This window comes from Clavispora lusitaniae (genome assembly GCF_014636115.1).
Source record: "Clavispora lusitaniae strain FDAARGOS_655 chromosome Unknown tig00000078_pilon, whole genome shotgun sequence".
Classification (NCBI taxonomy): domain Eukaryota; kingdom Fungi; phylum Ascomycota; class Pichiomycetes; order Serinales; family Metschnikowiaceae; genus Clavispora; species Clavispora lusitaniae.
The window spans coordinates 680,551-696,967 of NW_027093977.1; the positions used below are offsets into that span (position 1 = coordinate 680,551).

Genomic DNA, 16,417 nt, shown 5'->3' on the forward strand with positions numbered 1-16,417 from the left:
ACTTAGCGATAACAATCACGAGAAATTACTGTACGCCGCAACACTCAGCGGACTTTTAAGCACAGACACCAATGAACTATATGAATGAAAGAGAACATTAGGAAACAAGTATAAAATCCTGACGTTACTATCACTTGTTAATGAGAGAATGATGTAATAATTACAACAGTAAAGTTGGAATATTCCACTATTGCAGTTGTAACTTATTATTCTGACTATACATGTCGGTAGTTACAGTCATCAATGGAAGACTGTGCAATTATATTAAAGGTTAATAGCCAGTCATACAGAAAGACAAAGTGAAGGTGCCCTTAGACCAAAACAATATTTTCATGACTCTGCAGAACCATCTATTCGTTCGTCAACAGTCTAGTTGTCTCGTAGATGAGCAAATGCAGATTGCTTCATCGATTAGACGATAACGCAACATTTACTTCCAGAACCAGACAGCGATGTTTTAGTTTGTGACTGTCTGTTTCTCTTAGAAGAAGGGCCATCCTCGGTGCCTTTTGCATATTCATTGTCCTCTCGAGCGGCGTCAGCCTCTGCAGCCTGCTGCTTTAGTAGTTCCTTCTGTTGTTTCTTTTCGGCGCTCATTTGAGCTTCCTTGCGCATTATCTGCCTGACGACGTCAATAAAAGCTTCATCAACGTTCGTCTTGTACATGGCAGAAGTCTCGTAGAAAGGGACCAAGCCCCACAGTTGAGAGACCTTGATACCATCGTCAATAGACAAAACACGTTCATCGTCCAAGTCACATTTGTTACCAATCAAAACCATAGGAACATTGTCAGTGTCTTTGATACGCAAAACTTGTTCCCGCAATGCTAACATCTCTTTCAAAGAGTTCTCATCAGTAACTGAATACACCAAAAGAAAACCTTTACCTGATTTGATGTATAACTCTCTCATGGCAGTGAACTGGGCGACACCAGCAGTATCTAAAATCTCCAAGTCACAAGCCCTACCGTCAACCTCGATCTGCTTACGATAGGAGTCTTCGATTGTAGGGTCATAACTCTCAACATAGATACCTTGAACGAACTGAACAGTTACAGACGATTTGCCGACACCACCGGCACCCAAAACCACAATCTTGTAGTCTATAAGTTAGTATTGTATCACAACAAGCACAATGGATGATGCCCGCCAAGGGGACAATCCAGAATTTGAACCATACCTCTCATAGATGACAGAAAATAAAACAACGACGTAAAAAGAGGGCGTTTTCAAAGACTTTGGGAGTAAGCAGTTTTAATCTTCCGTGTACTTTTTTTTGTGCCTTGTTTATTCCTCCATACACTCACCGTCTAACGTCTACTAAGCGCGAGGCAGAATTTTTGAGATTGAGCTCACACACTACATCATGCAACGGGGACTTTAAATCTACTCTAAGCTCGCCGTCTCATACGCATCTCTGAATTCCTTTGCTGCTAAGAAAGGTTCACTGTACCCGTTTTCTACGTTTGATTTTCAGTCAAACAATACATAGTAAGCTATAAACGCGAAAGACAGCATTTCAATGCGAGGTACGATCACAGATGGTAAAACAAGGATGCAAGAGGTACAGACCTTTTACAAAGACATGATATTGGGTATTGGCCCAAGAGGGGTAATGTGATGCGGGTTGATGTTGATGTGGGATTTTGTGTAGTGTTTCTTGATGTGTTCAAAGTTTGTTGTGGCTTTAAAGCCTGGGATCTTCCAGTACAATAATCTCAACCAATCATGCAAATACGGATAGTCATGTCTGATCATTCTGATATTGGTCTTGAAGTGCTGGTGGTACACTGCGTCAAACCTGATGAGAGTAGGGAACAAGCGAACGTCTGCCTCGGTCAATTGATTTCCAATTAAGAACTTTCCTCCTTCGGCAGCATTCTCCTTCAAAATCTCTTCCAACTTATCCAAGTGCTTGAACACATTCAACACCTCCTTCTCATAAACCCCTTGATCGGTGGCGAACCCAGCCTTGTAGACACCATTGTTGATGTTGTCATATACCCACGAGTTAATTTCGTCAATGCGGGATTGCAATGGGCCAGGGTACAAGTCAATCTCAGCATGGCCAGGGTCAACCAAGCTGTTGAACTCTGTGTTGAACATTCTCAAAATCTCACTGCTTTCGTTGTTGACAATAGTCTCCAACTTCTTGTCCCAAAGAACAGGCACAGTAAAACGTCCGGAATATTCGGGATTGGCCTTGTAATACAACTGCTTGATTCTCTCAAACCCATACAAATCGTCTTTCGTACCCACATCTGTCTCTGTGGCCTTGGTCTCATCAAGTTCTTCTTGTGTGGGGAAGCGCCAGCCTTTATCGTCCATGTGCCAATGCACAACTGAAACAGAAATCATCAGGGACAACCCCTTCAATTCTCTCGTAATGAGCGTCCTATGTGCCCAGGGACATGCATACGAAACATACAAGTGGTAGCGGTTTGCTTCTGGAGGAAAACGAGCACCGGGGTCCGAGGAAATGAAATCCCTGAATTGAGAAGGAAGTCTCTTGTAAGAGCCATCTTTGCCGGCGAACTTAAGAATATTGATTTTCTGCGACATTAGTAACGGTCCAAGAAACAATTGAATTTTATGTACAAACTTCTGACATTGGTGTAATGGTGAGTTTATATAATGAAGCAACTTAAGACTCAACCTTGCCACTGATGACAGACTCTAATGTACTGTATGTAATATTACACGCTGGTTACTAAGACTGCGTAAATGCTTATTGGAGCCTAAGACCTGGGGTACGTTTCCGCATGAAGGAAAAGTGAGCCTACGTAGGACTAGCAGAGAATTGAAAGGCAAGTACACTTTACGACAAGGAAACAGAATAGAAATAAAAAAGGATTTGATCTAAAAACCTTGGAAGAGCAACACAATAACGTTATCACTTAGACAACGAAGGCTTTTGAGAAGCTGGTACGTGTGGGTTCATCGCAACCAATTACTTGGTGTCCCATCATTAAACTCAGTTGTGTACATCTTAAAGAAACATCGAGACTAGTAACAATGTATACGAAACCACTCGTATAATTTAGCCCTTCAATCGGAAATACCATGCACCTCTTGGATATTTTTGGGAAAGGAATTACTAAGCACTTTGCGAAGTCTTCCAAGACTGCAGTCTAGCCGACAGAAAATAAAACCGTTGGAATCCTGCACAAGATCGTGAACCTCACTTTGAGCGGCTCAAACATTTCTCCATCTCAACTGGGCAAATCCAAAAAAAAAAGAATTCAAGGTCTTTCCGGTGCAACAAGATCGCAAGCTGGCTAACTTAAATGTCCTCCTCACCTGGCTCGTATGCGCAAGGTGGTGATAGATATCAGACAAAGCGAGATGAGGCACTAAAAACTGGGCCTTTTTCATTTCCCATACAGAAACCTACGCAAACGTTACCGCATCCAGTAGGTATTTCTTCAGCACCTTCGGGAACATATTACGGGGTAGCGGGTTCCAATATATACTCATCAAGTTTGAATTCTACGTTGCCTTACAATTTGCCCAAGCAGCAAACCAGCCCTTACGGGTCCCTTCTACAGGATCCCTTTTCACACTCGCAGGCTAACCACTATCAACCCCTTTTGCCCAGCAGCCTACCGGGGCAGCATATGTCCTTTTCGCAAGATTTATTTATGAGCCAAGCGCTTACGCAACAACTGAGCTCTGTCCAAACGCAAAACCAAAGCCAGAGTCCGAACCAGAACCCGAACCAGAAACTGTACCTGAACCAGAATCAACATCAAGGTCAGGCTCAAAATTCTAACTTTGTGCTGCAAGATCACAAACTCCTATCGGCTTCGAATTATCTGCAACTACCAGCCCAAATACCGCATCTTTCGCGTGAGCATTCATCTCCTCAGACATCAACCACTCTGCCATCGGTGTTGCAGACTCCTCTCAAACTCCTGCTGCATCTTTCTGCTACAAACAATGGTGCAATTACAGACAAAGATGGACTTGCTATGAGACAACCGAATGCCCGGAAATCCACTTTCAATCGCCCCCAGAATGAGCAATTTTTGTATTTCAAAGATCTGGCACTCTTCAAAGGAAAACTACCAGCAGATAGCAAACTCCAGGATAAGCTTTTCATACACGCAAAGCACTTCAAACTTGCCAAAGACAATAGTCAACCGAGAGAGAAAATTGAGTTCAACTCCCCTGTATCTCAAGGTGACCAAGAAAAACCATTTATTTGTACACACCCTGGATGTACATGGGCATTCGCTAGACAATCGGATTTGCATAGACACGCTAAGTCACACAATAAGCCTATGTTTCATTGCCCTTACTGGCGTTCTGACCCGACGTGTCACCGTAAGGGAGGGTCATTTAGCCGTTTAGACATTTTGAAAAGACATTTGCGATTGATGCATTATGTTAAGGATAAACAAAATGACATCCAAGGTGTTGATCCTGGATGGTGCAGAGCTTGCCAGAAGATGTTTACATCTTCGAAAGATTTTATAGACCATTGCGTTGAATGTGCAAACGCAATCACTCCCGCTGAATGGCGGACTACGAATACCTCGAAGACAGAAAATGACTAATAAGATCCATTAACAATTAACTTAATACATAGCGCTTTATTCCAGAATTTCTACCTCATTTATTCTTCGCCAACATCATTGTCCCTTTCGGTGGTTTGGTTATCGAAGAAGTCCAAAATCGCACAGTTTGGATGAATGATGTAGACGGTTCGACTAGCCTGTTGTGCCCGATCATATTCATCCCCGGGAAGAACATCATCATTGATGTTTTGCGTTACCGACATCAAAATTCTATCCTTTTCCAACCGTTTTAATACCTTGTACGCTAGAGCTCTCTCATTATGATAGTCCTGTTCCGTTTCTAAATCATCTTCCTTTTGATGAAGATACCAATCCACGATTTCATCCTTCGTTAGTCCCTCACCACCAAGCGAATCATCATCGGAGATTTTTTTCACAATGAGGTTCATCATGGCCACATACTTGTCATAGTTTATAGTGGCCTTTGGTGCTCTTCTAGCTTGAGTTCTTCCTGAGTAATCAGGGGCGTTATAGTTCAGCTCAGGGCGACCGGCATCTTCATTATCTTCGCCTCCCTCATCATCGTCATCGTGCATGGCAACATCATCAATTTCATCGTCAATCTGAATATCATCCATTTCCACTCTTATGATAGACAGACGTAATAAGTCATACGCCTCAGAAACAAAGGTAGGAGTAATCTCTTCTGTACAATTCGCCCGGGCGATAGCCTCAGATAATCTAATCATCGACTCCAATTGTCTCACAGTAATCCGGTACGAGGATCTACCGAGGCCCTGCGCATCATCACTTCTAAGTTCCTGGTACTTGGCCACCAAAAAATCCCTAGCATCCTTGGTCATCTTAGGCTTGAATGTTTTGGCATACTTAATATACCTCGATAACTGTTCGGCAGTATAAGGTGGATCAATCGCTTCGTCACGCAACATATGTAAATCCACAATGTGAGATGCCAATTGAGTGTCAATTTTCTCATTACAGTCGTCTAATACAACGAAAAATAGGTCGAATCTCGACATGATTGGCGCAGTCATGTTTAAGTTAGCACGCAATCCCATTTTTCGATTGTACCTACCACCAATTGGATTAGCGGCTGCCAAGATAGACGTACGGGCATTTAAAGTGGCATGAATACCAGCTTTTGCAATGGAAATGGTTTGCTGTTCCATTGCTTCATGAATGGCCACTTGGTCGGTGATGTCCATTTTGTCAAACTCGTCAATCGCACAAATACCATTATCTGCCAACATCAACGCACCTGCTTCGATAGTGTATTCACCGGTTTCTTCGTCTTTAACGACAGCGGCAGTTAAACCGGCAGCTGAAGATGCTTTACCAGATGTGTAAACGGCACGAGGGGAAAAGTTGCAAACGTACTTCAAAAACTGAGATTTAGATGTGGAGGGATCTCCCACAACACAGATGTTGATGTCACCTCTCAAGTTGATACCATCGACTGTCTGTTTATGTACACCTCCCAACAATTGAAGCAAAATTCCCTTCTTGATGGTCTCATGTCCAAACACAGCTGGAGAAACAGAACGTACCAATTTGTCGTAAACATGCTCATCTTTCACCATTTCCTTGAGCTGAGAAACTTCAGAATCGGATAAGGAATTCAAAAGCGCTTCTTGGTCATTTGGACCTTGAAATTCGACTTCTCTTTCTCCACTTTCACCTCCCGATGCTTTCAGAATAAGCGAGCTAACATGGCATGCAAAGAACGCAAGCTTATAAGTGAGGTCCCTCACTCCCAAAGACTTCAACCCAGAAACACCAGAGTTTAAACCGGATGCATTCCCAGCACTTTCTTTTATAGATTGCGACTTAATTCCAGGCAATCCTAACTGAGAAACATCAGGAATAACTATTTCAGTACCAGTAAATTTGCATTTATCACCAGGATTTGCTCTTTCCACTGCTTCGCCACGCAATATAACATCCAAAGTCCGTGGCATGGATCCAGTTGGGATTTCATTAGAATTCTCTTGGATACGAACTTTTTGCCAATCAATAAATTGGGATTTAGCGACATTCAAGGTCCAGTATGATTGGTTAGGACATGAAGGACAAGCTGTGGGTTCGGTGTATTTGAAAACCTGTTCAATACCATCGACCACAGCGGAACACATGTCACAAGTGAATGAGGCCTTGTACAATTCTGGTCTGACCTCTGAAGTTCTGGTTACAGTACCAGAAATCGCCATCAAAGAGCCAATCTTGTCCGTACGAATGTCACGGATTCTATGGGTCACTGGCAAATTGAAAAACGAAATCTGAATTACTCTCTCATTGACCGTAGAACCAGAAGAAGTAGACGACGAGTTATCGTGGGCCTGTTTACCATCTTCTCCAGTATTTCCTAATAGGTTCATGTATAGTAACGATGGCGCATACTTCTTTAATAATCTGTGTAAACCTTTCAATAGAAAAGGATTGAAACGATAATACTGTTCCAATATAGCTGTAGCCAAAACACCATTCTCTCTTCCAACTAAGTGCTGGTAATCCACATACAAGGTGCTGTACTCAAAAACACGCATACTTTCAATCTGAGCCAAATAAATTTTGCCCAGCCATTCATCATCGGCTGAACTTTCGTCGACAAATTCTTCAATGAATTGTTCAAAGGATTCTCTTACTTTTTCACCAGTAACATCCACCACCTTAGGCACTTCCACAGCACTCCTTATTGAAGCGGGCATTCTAACATCACGCTCCCTTGCACCTTGACTTTGCAGAGCATCACTAAAATTGATATTGGGCTGGCTACTCAGAGGCGAGTTTGCCGATCGTCCAAGAGACGAAGATATACGGGAAGAATCGAGAAGTTGAGCAGCATCCGACGGAATACTCCTTGGAGACGAAACAAAGTTTGACATTGTTGCAGAGTATACGGATGAGCGAAGGAAAAGTAATGGAAAAAATGAAAGAGCAGTCGCAGGCGACGCGTTCAATTTAACAAATCGGGAAAAAAATGCTGCGTACAGGCTCGATTAAACATTAAGACAATAATTTGATAGAGAAATAATAAAGGAGAAAAAATATGTAATACCAGGAAAAGAAAAAAAAATAACATCGCAGTCCATAATGGATTTCATTTCCAACACGAGGCTCCGATAAGGATCCTTACGTAAACTTTTACAGAAACGATGGTGTATAGCCATATTTGGATAACCGAACTTGGGCGTATAAAATGATTAGGATATTTTTTACAGAGAATTTAGTAGTCAATTTCAAAAATCGAATACAAGTTCACTAATAATATTTACTGAGGAGCCTTAGTGGTTCTCAAGTATGGCTTCAAAGTCTTGAAGTCACCAAACTTGGCCTTGGCGTCTGCATCAGAAACGGTAGGTGGAATGATAACATCTTCACCTTGAGTCCAGTCGATGGGGGTAACAACGCCCTTGGAGTCAGTCAATTGCAAAGCGTCGATAACTCTCAAGACTTCAGCGGAGTTTCTACCTGTAGAGGCTGGGTATGTCATGATCAATCTGACCTTCTTGGATGGGTCGATGATAAATACAGATCTCACAGTGAATACGGCTTGGTTTGCCATTTTCTTGAAATCATCTTCAGAAAGCATGTCGTACTTGAATGCAATCTCTTTACTAGGGTCGGCAATGATAGGGAAACTGAATGGGTTACCACCAGTTACATCCTCAATGTCGCTGATCCAAGCCTTGTGACTGTCGACACCTTCAGTGGACAAACCGAAGAGAGCAACGTTGCGCTTGTTGAACTCTGGTGCAAGTTTGGAAAAGGCACCCAATTCAGTGGTGCAAACAGGTGTGAAGTCTGCTGGGTGAGAAAAAAGCACAACCCATTTCTTGTTCTTTTCAATAAACTCGTGGAAGTTGAATTTGCCCTGGGTGGTTTCGGCAGTCCAGTCTGGGGCAACGGAACCAATTCTAATTCTTGGTTGGTCCTCGGCTTTGAAAGTCGAATACAATTGGGTTCTGGCAATTTGAATAGATGGTCTGGTCAATTGCCTTGGCACAGCAGCAAAACGGGAAAATCTCGAAATCATTGTTGAAAAAGGTATAGTGGTAATAAATTAATCAAATTAGTTAAATAGATTCTTGCTCAATTGCACGTGACCAAGTCTGCACAATGTATAGCGGGATACAGAACCTTGCACCCAACAGACTAGTGTAGACAATCGATAAAAAGCAGAGAATCCGGAAATATACATAGAATCCTTAAGGAGATGAGAATCAATAAATAAAGTTAGTTTTACTATGTGACATAATTCATTCAAACTTTTTCGTCTCCTCACAAGGCTATGAGCGCATGTAGACGAAAAAAATATATACATGGTAGATACTATTTTTCAGGTAGCATATTGACGTCAATCCATCCAAGAAAATCATCATCTTGATGCGAGTTATTTAGCCAGCCGTGGGATTGTTGCTGGAAAAAATTGTCCAATTGGTCTGCCATGGCTGGACCTTCGGACAATGAGGGATTAAATGGGAAGTTTCCCATCGACGCAAGGCGACCATCTCCTCCCATATTTGTTTGATCGTACGAAAGCGGCATATGGGGTGAGAACTCAGTTGATGGGTCAATCTTGGGAATGTGATCTGGACTTAAGAGTGTGTTTGGATCATCCTCGCGAGTCTCAACAGTACTATTCTGAACCACTTTTGGTTGAGGATCAGAAGACTGAACGTCTTTAGTGCTTCCTGTAGCTTCAAGCATGGATAATGGAATACCATTTATTTCCAAAGGCTTTTTTGTTCCATTCGCGCTAGCAAGTTTAGCCTGATTCAATGCTTGATCTGTAGGTACTAATGTAGTAATGGTAGTACCGTTGGGAGTAGTGGTGGTTATTGTTTTGAAATCATCCTTTGTAATCTGATTATAGAATGGGAGTGGTTGGAATCTCTTTCCTAAGGGCATTGTCTGATCATCCTCTTCAACTTTGACACGAACATCTTTATTCTCGATTGCTTCCCCAGCATCTTTTTCAGCCAGTCGCCTTCTCTTTGCCTCATGGATACACCAAACAAGATCATAAAATAAGGAGGCGGTCAAATGAGACCTCATTCTGCTAATGATACTTCCTTCTCCGTTTGTCCTAATATCAGCAGGGTTGAATATCTCAGGGTAAGTGTAGAGAACAATATTGAGATTCTCCAAAACTTTGGCTGTTCTCGAAATATCATTCTGCATGTCCTTCCAGGATGATAGCGTATTCCTGAATAGTCTATGGACTGTAACAATAGATTGACGAGCACTATCAACGTACTTGTCAATGAGATATCTGGACAAGTGTAGTCTGAACAATAACAAGGCAGAGTAGGTGATAGCCTGTCTCACATAGATTGGAAGTTCCATCAATGAGATTGAATGCCGACTTAAAAGTTGAGAAGAAATAGTAATAATCCTGGTCGATGAAAAGTAAGCAGTACTAACGTATTTGACTTGATCCTCAATAGGAGTTCCAGGAAGGAAAGCGAAGCAGCATATCATAAGGCGAAGGTAAAGGTAGTAAATTTCAATCGAGGAATCTTCCATTATGTTTAGCTTGAACTTTAACCTTTCCAATTCTCTGTCCAAGATATTAAGTGAAGCGGCTCTATTCAGAGGCTCCAATAATCCATCAGACCTTGTTACAGAAATTCCCATCACATTCACCAATTTACACTGGAAAATGGCAAGCGAGATAAGACACCTGAAATTCGCAGGGAGTGACGCGTCGATTCTTGCATTCTCCAATAAGTAGTCCGTCGTATTAATGGATGGAGGTAAACCCAAGGCAGATGACCAGAACTGGTCACAGAAGAATACTGCGAGCCAGGACCTTGTTCTCCATAGTTCTGAATCAGGGCCTAAACTGACCTGAGTGCGAGTAAATTCCTGAATAAACTCACCACCTCGATGTAAGCCAAGTTGAAGAGAAAGGTTTTTTGCTAAACCGACAAAGCGATATGAGCAGTCGTCCAACACTTTCTCGTTTGGAAGAGGCCATATGGACAAGATAATTAAGGCCTGAATAACATGGGTGGATCGAGGCGTCCTGATCCAGCATGTCTCGATCGCTAACTGTTTAATTAACGACGATAGTGACATATACAACGTTGGTTCAGGCTCCGAAAGTGATGCAGTCAACATGACCGTCCAGAATAGGAGTTGCGATTTGGAGAAAAGCGTATTGGCATCTCGCGAGTCCAATATAGGCAAAAAAGGGAGATAGTTGGACATAAAACGTTCATGGAGTTCATTTGCCTTTTCCAACGATATTCGGACATCACCTAATATGAACTCAGAATGTGGTTGGACTGTGTTCTCTTCTGGAGTTGCTACCTTCGAGTCATTGCAATAACCTGATGGCGAGTTGTCAGAAGATTGGGTTTTCATGATTTGAGATAGGCTCGTCACCCCTTGGCTTGATCCTGTGGCATCGTTAAGATTGACCGTATTTCCAAGAGCAATGTTGTACATGGGACTAATATGCTGTCCTGGTGCTGCAGAGGGAGCCATAGGCTGAACAGCGGAAGGGGGAGGAGTCGAGCCGCTGAACTGACCAATGACACTATTTGGAGTGCTATGTGTCGAGTATGGAGGTCTATTTGCCACGGGGATGGAAGCGCGAGTATTAGGACTCTGGTGAAAAGGGGACACCGAGGAAGTTGATGGCGCATGCTGCATGAAGTTCATATTGTGTTGGTTTAAAGCTTGAGTAAGCAAATGTTCATTCCGACTGAGCATCTCTATCTTTGCCTTTAAATCTTCCACGTCTCCAATCAAAGTCTGAATCTGCGAACCCTTTTTAGGCTTGAACTGGGGATCGATTTCGCACTTTAAACCCATCTTGCTGCACCGAGTACAAGGATTGGGATAATTGTCGGAAGCATTACATTTGATCTTATGCTGTCGGCAAAAAGTACAGCTTGTGACTGGCCTTGATTGCTTAGTAGCATGTCCACCCGCATTTGTGTTGTTTTCATCTAAGCCAGAAGAGTCATTCATATTAGAAATTGGACCATGTATTTCAGGAGATGACGTCGCAATCAGCCTCAGCCTTTTCGAATAGATATCATTCGAGGCAGACATCCTTTTAGATGGAAGAGGTGATGATGTTTGCATTGATGGAGAAGGTTTGGGGAGTATTGATTTCATTTTCGATTTGTCCATCATCAACTGTTCGGGAAGACACGGAAATGATATAACAAAAGCAAATGTGACGAGGACAGCAATATAAAAAGGGAAAGGAGTGGTTAAAGGGTAGAAAGTGCTGTTTTCAGCAAAATCGGGCTATGTTCAAGATCAAAAGTATAGCTGGGCCGGAGTGCGGAAGCGTCGAAAAATGCTGTTTTCTCAACAATAATGAATAAATGGAACTGAAGGAGAATGTTGGCGAGCCGCTGCTAGTATACCCCAGGAGCGATGACGATAGCAGGGTAAACAAGACGCTACTTCGGGAATATGTGGTTTATGACGAAAGAGAAAAAGTCAAGAAAATTCTACAACAGTACTTGATTGAAGTGTTCGCCCGTGTTACCCGCCCCACTGATGAAAAAGATAATTTGTTGGTGCATATGGCGTATTGCCTGTTTAGGAAGGAGCCGCACGCCGACGACAATCGTTAAAATGACTAGGTTTCTCGATCAGTATCGACTACCATGAATGCTGACTTCCTGAAGTCAATAACTTTTCGGTAAATAGACAAGAAGTATTGTATCAATCATCTTGTACTGACGTAAATTAGTCTTAATTTATGGGGAACCGGACATGCCGTCCGTACAGTCATAGTGCATGTTGCGGCCAGACGTTTGAAGAAAAAAGAAAAAAAAATTGGCGGATTCGAAAACGACCCACAAACAGTAACAATACAACAAGCAATAATACAGCCGTGGCACTTATGCATACCAAGTATGTGTCTATATACCAAGGACATAAAAAATGGGTCCAGCATGTTATGACTCATCTTCATCAAGCTTTGGGTCTCCTATACCATCTTCGTAGATGGCGAACACACACTCGCTTTCGGGTAAGCACGGACTGTCATAGATCTTACAGATTCTTTGCTCTCCACGACCCTTTTTAAAAGATAACCTTGTAGTGGAACTATGAGCAATGATGTTTCCGCCGATCGGTTTTTTTGGATCAGGGTTGAACATGGCAGCAGAACCGTCAACTTGGGCGACAACCTGATTGGTAATCACCACAGCAATGCCGAACTCGTCCGCTAGACGCTGTAAAGTGCGCATGAACTTGGCGACGTGGGTCTGTCTGGCCGACAATTCGCCACGACCAGAATAATCGGTACGATACAACGACATGATCGAGTCGACAATGAGCAAAGAAAACCGCGATTCGGACATCATTTGTGCTGCTTGATGCAAGAGCTGGAACTGGTGCTCGGCATTATAAGCTCTAGCGTATGCAACATTATCAAGGCAGTCATCCGGATTAAGTCCGTAACGTTGGGCTATAGATACCAACCGCACAGGTCTGAATGTTCCCTCTGTATCAATGTACAAACATTTGCCTTCACCTCCACCCATGTCAATAGGTAACTGACATGTGACAGCCAAAGTATGGCACAACTGTGACTTTCCAGTTCTGAACTCGCCAAAAACTTCAGTAATGGATCCAGTTTCAACACCTCCTCCAAGTAATGTATCCAACTGTTTGGAGCCCGTAGTTAAGCAAATCAACTCTGCTCTTCGGCTGTGGAATTCTGAAGCTGTCGTGAAACCCATGGGCACTAGTTTCGATGCCTCTTGACTGATTCTATCGGCTTTTGCCTCCGAAATACCCTTTACTGTAAGCAACGCCTTCTTAGGCGCGTAAGCCAAGCTTTCCACCGTGTGGTATCCTTCCATCTTCAACTTCTTGATATCTCCGGCAGAGATACCATTACCCTCAAGACGTTCAATCAATAATGGACCGGCAAATCCCTCATCATCATCTTCAATGTGCTGCTCAGACATTACACAGTTGGCAATTAAAGACGCGTCTGGATTGAGATAATTCGAATTTGAATTTAATGCTTCTCTTGCCACAACAAGATTAGGATTAGAAGAAGATTATGCTTTTCAAGTGAAGCCGACGTGTCTGCACAAGGAATAATAAGCCGCGTGAAAAAGGAAGAACAGATTCACTCAAGAGATCTTGATGTATATCAAAAAATGCGCGCGATTACGTTCTTATACGTATGGGCGCGCATCCATCATACAAATTGGTATTGGATTTTGCCATCCGCTAAAAACCACAATCTATTACGAGTACATTTAAAGGGCAGTAAATTAGTCATGTAAGATGAAAGTACTATAAAGTGTACTATTTAAATCCTCATTATACCTCCAACGAAAATTTTTTCTCTTCTCTCATCATCCTCATTTGAGATTCTCACATACTGATCATCGTGCTGGAAAATAGCATTCACAGGACTAAAGACATGGTCAATCATGATCCTTCTCAAATATTTCACTGTCCAGGTAAGTGGGTTGCGTGTGAAAAGAATTTCCTCGTCTCCCTCACTGGAACGGATTTTGTCAGCCTCAAATATGTGAAGGACGGGGATTTTGGCCAGCATTGACGATCTAAGTCTATCAACTTCTGGGAACTGTCTCAAGATCTCTTGCGACAAAGTTTCATCAGAGACTCTTTGCTCCATGAAACCAAAACGGAGAATACAGTTGTAATGGCCCGGGATTTTAGTTGCACCCACAAGAATACGGTCCTCCGACGCAACTGTAGGGATGGAGAGAACACGGATAGTGCAGAAGATAACAACAGATGGAATCAGTGCGCAACTTCTCACAATTCTCTCATAAACTCCTGGAACAGAGTTAGGCGACGACAAATCGTTGTACGGATTATCCGAGTAAATGATGGCCACACCCGGTTTCGTGCTCAACTCGACGTTGCCGTAGTTTGTAGACACCAATTTGAAAGGCAGGCGCTCATCGAATTTCACATCTTGATTTGGTTCATCCTCAACCGTTTCTCTCTCACTTAAGTCCGCTTCATTCATAGAGATATCTGTAGAATCAACGTACGACTTGTGTCCCAAGTCCACAACTGTAGAAGCGGGCTTTCCCTTCAAAAGTGGGAAAATATCAGTAATTCTTACTCTTGAGGTAAGTTGTTTCTCCACGGTTTTGCTCCGGCAGTACCTCCAGAAAGCAAAAATTGAAAAGAAAATAGCACACATCATTAATGGGAACCAACCTCCATGAGGAACCTTCTTGATGTTGGAGATAATGATGCAGACCTCCAATGGAACAAAAATCAAACAGTAAATAGCCAGTACCCACCACTGATATTCATAAACATAGACGAAACAGACCATGAGCAAAAGGGAGGTCAAGAGGAAATCAAGGGAGATACCCAAACCATACGCAGCAGTGACGTTATTGGAGTTTTTGAAACCTGCAGTGGTTGCGCAGACACCAATAAGAAGCAAAAGGTTGGCCATAGGAATGTAGACTTTACCAACGTATGAGGACGAAACATGAACCACTCTCAACTTTGGGAAACAGTCCAAGTTGATCATTTGGGACAAGATACTGAAAACTCCCAAAATCAAAGCTTGAGATGCAATAATGGTACTCAAGATAGCCAATACGAACATAATCCAGTAGAACCAACTGTTTGTACCACCTGGAATAGACTCGTAAAAGACGTTTGGAAGACTTTCTGGGCGCTTAATGACATATGCACCCTGTCCCAAGTAAGTGATAATAAGAGCGAACAAAACAGTGGAAATACCGATCTGAGTTGGAACTTTACCAAAGTGACCTAAGTCCGCGAACATGGCTTCGGTACCAGTAATGGCCAACATCGAGCCACCGAATGCATCAACACCGGAACGTTTCAAAAGCCTGATGGCATAATGAGGAGAGAGACTCTTCAAGACGGATGGGTGATGAGAGATGTTGATAGCACCGCAGATAATGAGACCCACGAGCCAAACAGCAATGATGGGTGCAAAAAAGTAGGAAATGGTAGCCGATCCAAATTGTTGAATGAAGAAGAGGAAAACAAGAATAACCTCTGAAACAGCCAAAACGTGACTGAAACTTGGTTTTGCAACCTGAATACCTGCAACAGCACTCAAGACGGAAGTAGTTGGAGTCAATAAACCATCAGATATCACTAATGCGCATCCCAAGAAGCACACAATAAGTGTGAAGGCAGAAATAAATTTAATGACAGATGGTTTCTTTTTCCAACCTCCTTGGCTTTTACTCGACATGAAACTGTTTGTAGTTTCCACTCTTTTCAAAAGCTCGAGGTCTGATCTTTGGGGAGAGCCAGGAATAATGACACCTTTTGGACCGAAATGCAAGTGTCTTGCAATTTTAGCGTAAATGGCAATTTGTCCACCTTCACCTTCATTGGGACCATACGTAAGAACCACAAAAGCGTATTTTGCAAGAACAATGATGATGAATAAATAAAAAATAATGGAGATACCACCAAAAATATCCTCCTCAGTCGGCGTAGCGTGAGGATATTTGATGGAATTCAAGACATATAATGGTGAAGTACCAATATCACCATAAATGGCACCGAGAGAAGAAAAGGCCAACATAAGAATTTCCTTATAAGACTGTTTAGTAACAGGCAGCTCTATTTCCTCAACAGAAGTATGAGTTTCTTCATCATCGCTCATTCTCGGCGTTTCTGTAGATTTGCTAGACATTATGGACCGTATCCGAATTGTTTCTTTTTCAAAGCTGAAAAATTGAACAGAGTAGTTATTTAATATTTATACTACAATATAATACATAGAGCCACATGGCTTACGGACAATAGCAGAAGAATTTTTTGTAACTAATTAGTTGGGAGGCACTGGGTCAAAAAAACAGGGAAAATACCTCAGGTTTCACGTACATTTGCACACTGAAAAA

At 42.4% G+C, this 16,417-nt stretch overlaps 9 protein-coding genes across 9 annotated transcripts; 2 read left to right on the plus strand and 7 right to left on the minus strand. All coding sequences in view use genetic code 12, as the record gives it.

The window, feature by feature from the left end:
• Nucleotides 1–411: 411 nt before the first annotated feature.
• Nucleotides 412–1,187, minus strand: RSR1 (Ras family GTPase; the record flags this gene model as incomplete). Its single annotated transcript, XM_002616480.2, has 2 exons — nt 412–1,103; nt 1,160–1,187. 2 exons carry the CDS (start codon nt 1,185–1,187, stop codon nt 412–414), a joined length of 720 nt encoding a protein of 239 aa, XP_002616526.2.
• Nucleotides 1,188–1,575: 388 nt separating this feature from the next.
• Nucleotides 1,576–2,562, minus strand: ECM4 (omega-class glutathione transferase; the record flags this gene model as incomplete). Its single annotated transcript, XM_002616479.1, has 1 exon — nt 1,576–2,562. One exon carries the CDS (start codon nt 2,560–2,562, stop codon nt 1,576–1,578), a length of 987 nt encoding a protein of 328 aa, XP_002616525.1.
• Nucleotides 2,563–3,287: 725 nt separating this feature from the next.
• On the plus strand, nt 3,288–4,559 carry FOB63_002471 (uncharacterized protein; the record flags this gene model as incomplete). The annotated part of the gene is made up of 1 exon (XM_002616478.1): nt 3,288–4,559. The coding sequence occupies one exon, from the start codon at nt 3,288–3,290 to the stop codon at nt 4,557–4,559; it is 1,272 nt and encodes a 423-aa protein (XP_002616524.1).
• A 59-nt stretch (nt 4,560–4,618) lies between these two features.
• MCM6 (MCM DNA helicase complex subunit) lies at nt 4,619–7,708 on the minus strand (the record flags this gene model as incomplete). Its single annotated transcript, XM_002616477.2, has 2 exons — nt 4,619–7,532; nt 7,650–7,708. The coding sequence occupies 2 exons, from the start codon at nt 7,706–7,708 to the stop codon at nt 4,619–4,621; spliced, it is 2,973 nt and encodes a 990-aa protein (XP_002616523.2).
• A 101-nt stretch (nt 7,709–7,809) lies between these two features.
• FOB63_002473 (peroxiredoxin) lies at nt 7,810–8,574 on the minus strand (the record flags this gene model as incomplete). The annotated part of the gene is made up of 1 exon (XM_002616476.1): nt 7,810–8,574. One exon carries the CDS (start codon nt 8,572–8,574, stop codon nt 7,810–7,812), a length of 765 nt encoding a protein of 254 aa, XP_002616522.1.
• A 296-nt stretch (nt 8,575–8,870) lies between these two features.
• SEF1 (Sef1p) lies at nt 8,871–11,690 on the minus strand (the record flags this gene model as incomplete). Its single annotated transcript, XM_002616475.1, has 1 exon — nt 8,871–11,690. The coding sequence occupies one exon, from the start codon at nt 11,688–11,690 to the stop codon at nt 8,871–8,873; it is 2,820 nt and encodes a 939-aa protein (XP_002616521.1).
• A 197-nt stretch (nt 11,691–11,887) lies between these two features.
• Nucleotides 11,888–12,142, plus strand: FOB63_002475 (uncharacterized protein; the record flags this gene model as incomplete). The annotated part of the gene is made up of 1 exon (XM_066102239.1): nt 11,888–12,142. One exon carries the CDS (start codon nt 11,888–11,890, stop codon nt 12,140–12,142), a length of 255 nt encoding a protein of 84 aa, XP_065958388.1.
• A 327-nt stretch (nt 12,143–12,469) lies between these two features.
• RAD51 (recombinase) lies at nt 12,470–13,489 on the minus strand (the record flags this gene model as incomplete). The annotated part of the gene is made up of 1 exon (XM_002616474.1): nt 12,470–13,489. The coding sequence occupies one exon, from the start codon at nt 13,487–13,489 to the stop codon at nt 12,470–12,472; it is 1,020 nt and encodes a 339-aa protein (XP_002616520.1).
• A 353-nt stretch (nt 13,490–13,842) lies between these two features.
• HAK1 (Hak1p) lies at nt 13,843–16,209 on the minus strand (the record flags this gene model as incomplete). Its single annotated transcript, XM_002616473.1, has 1 exon — nt 13,843–16,209. One exon carries the CDS (start codon nt 16,207–16,209, stop codon nt 13,843–13,845), a length of 2,367 nt encoding a protein of 788 aa, XP_002616519.1.
• Between the last annotated feature and the right edge of the window lie 208 nt (nt 16,210–16,417).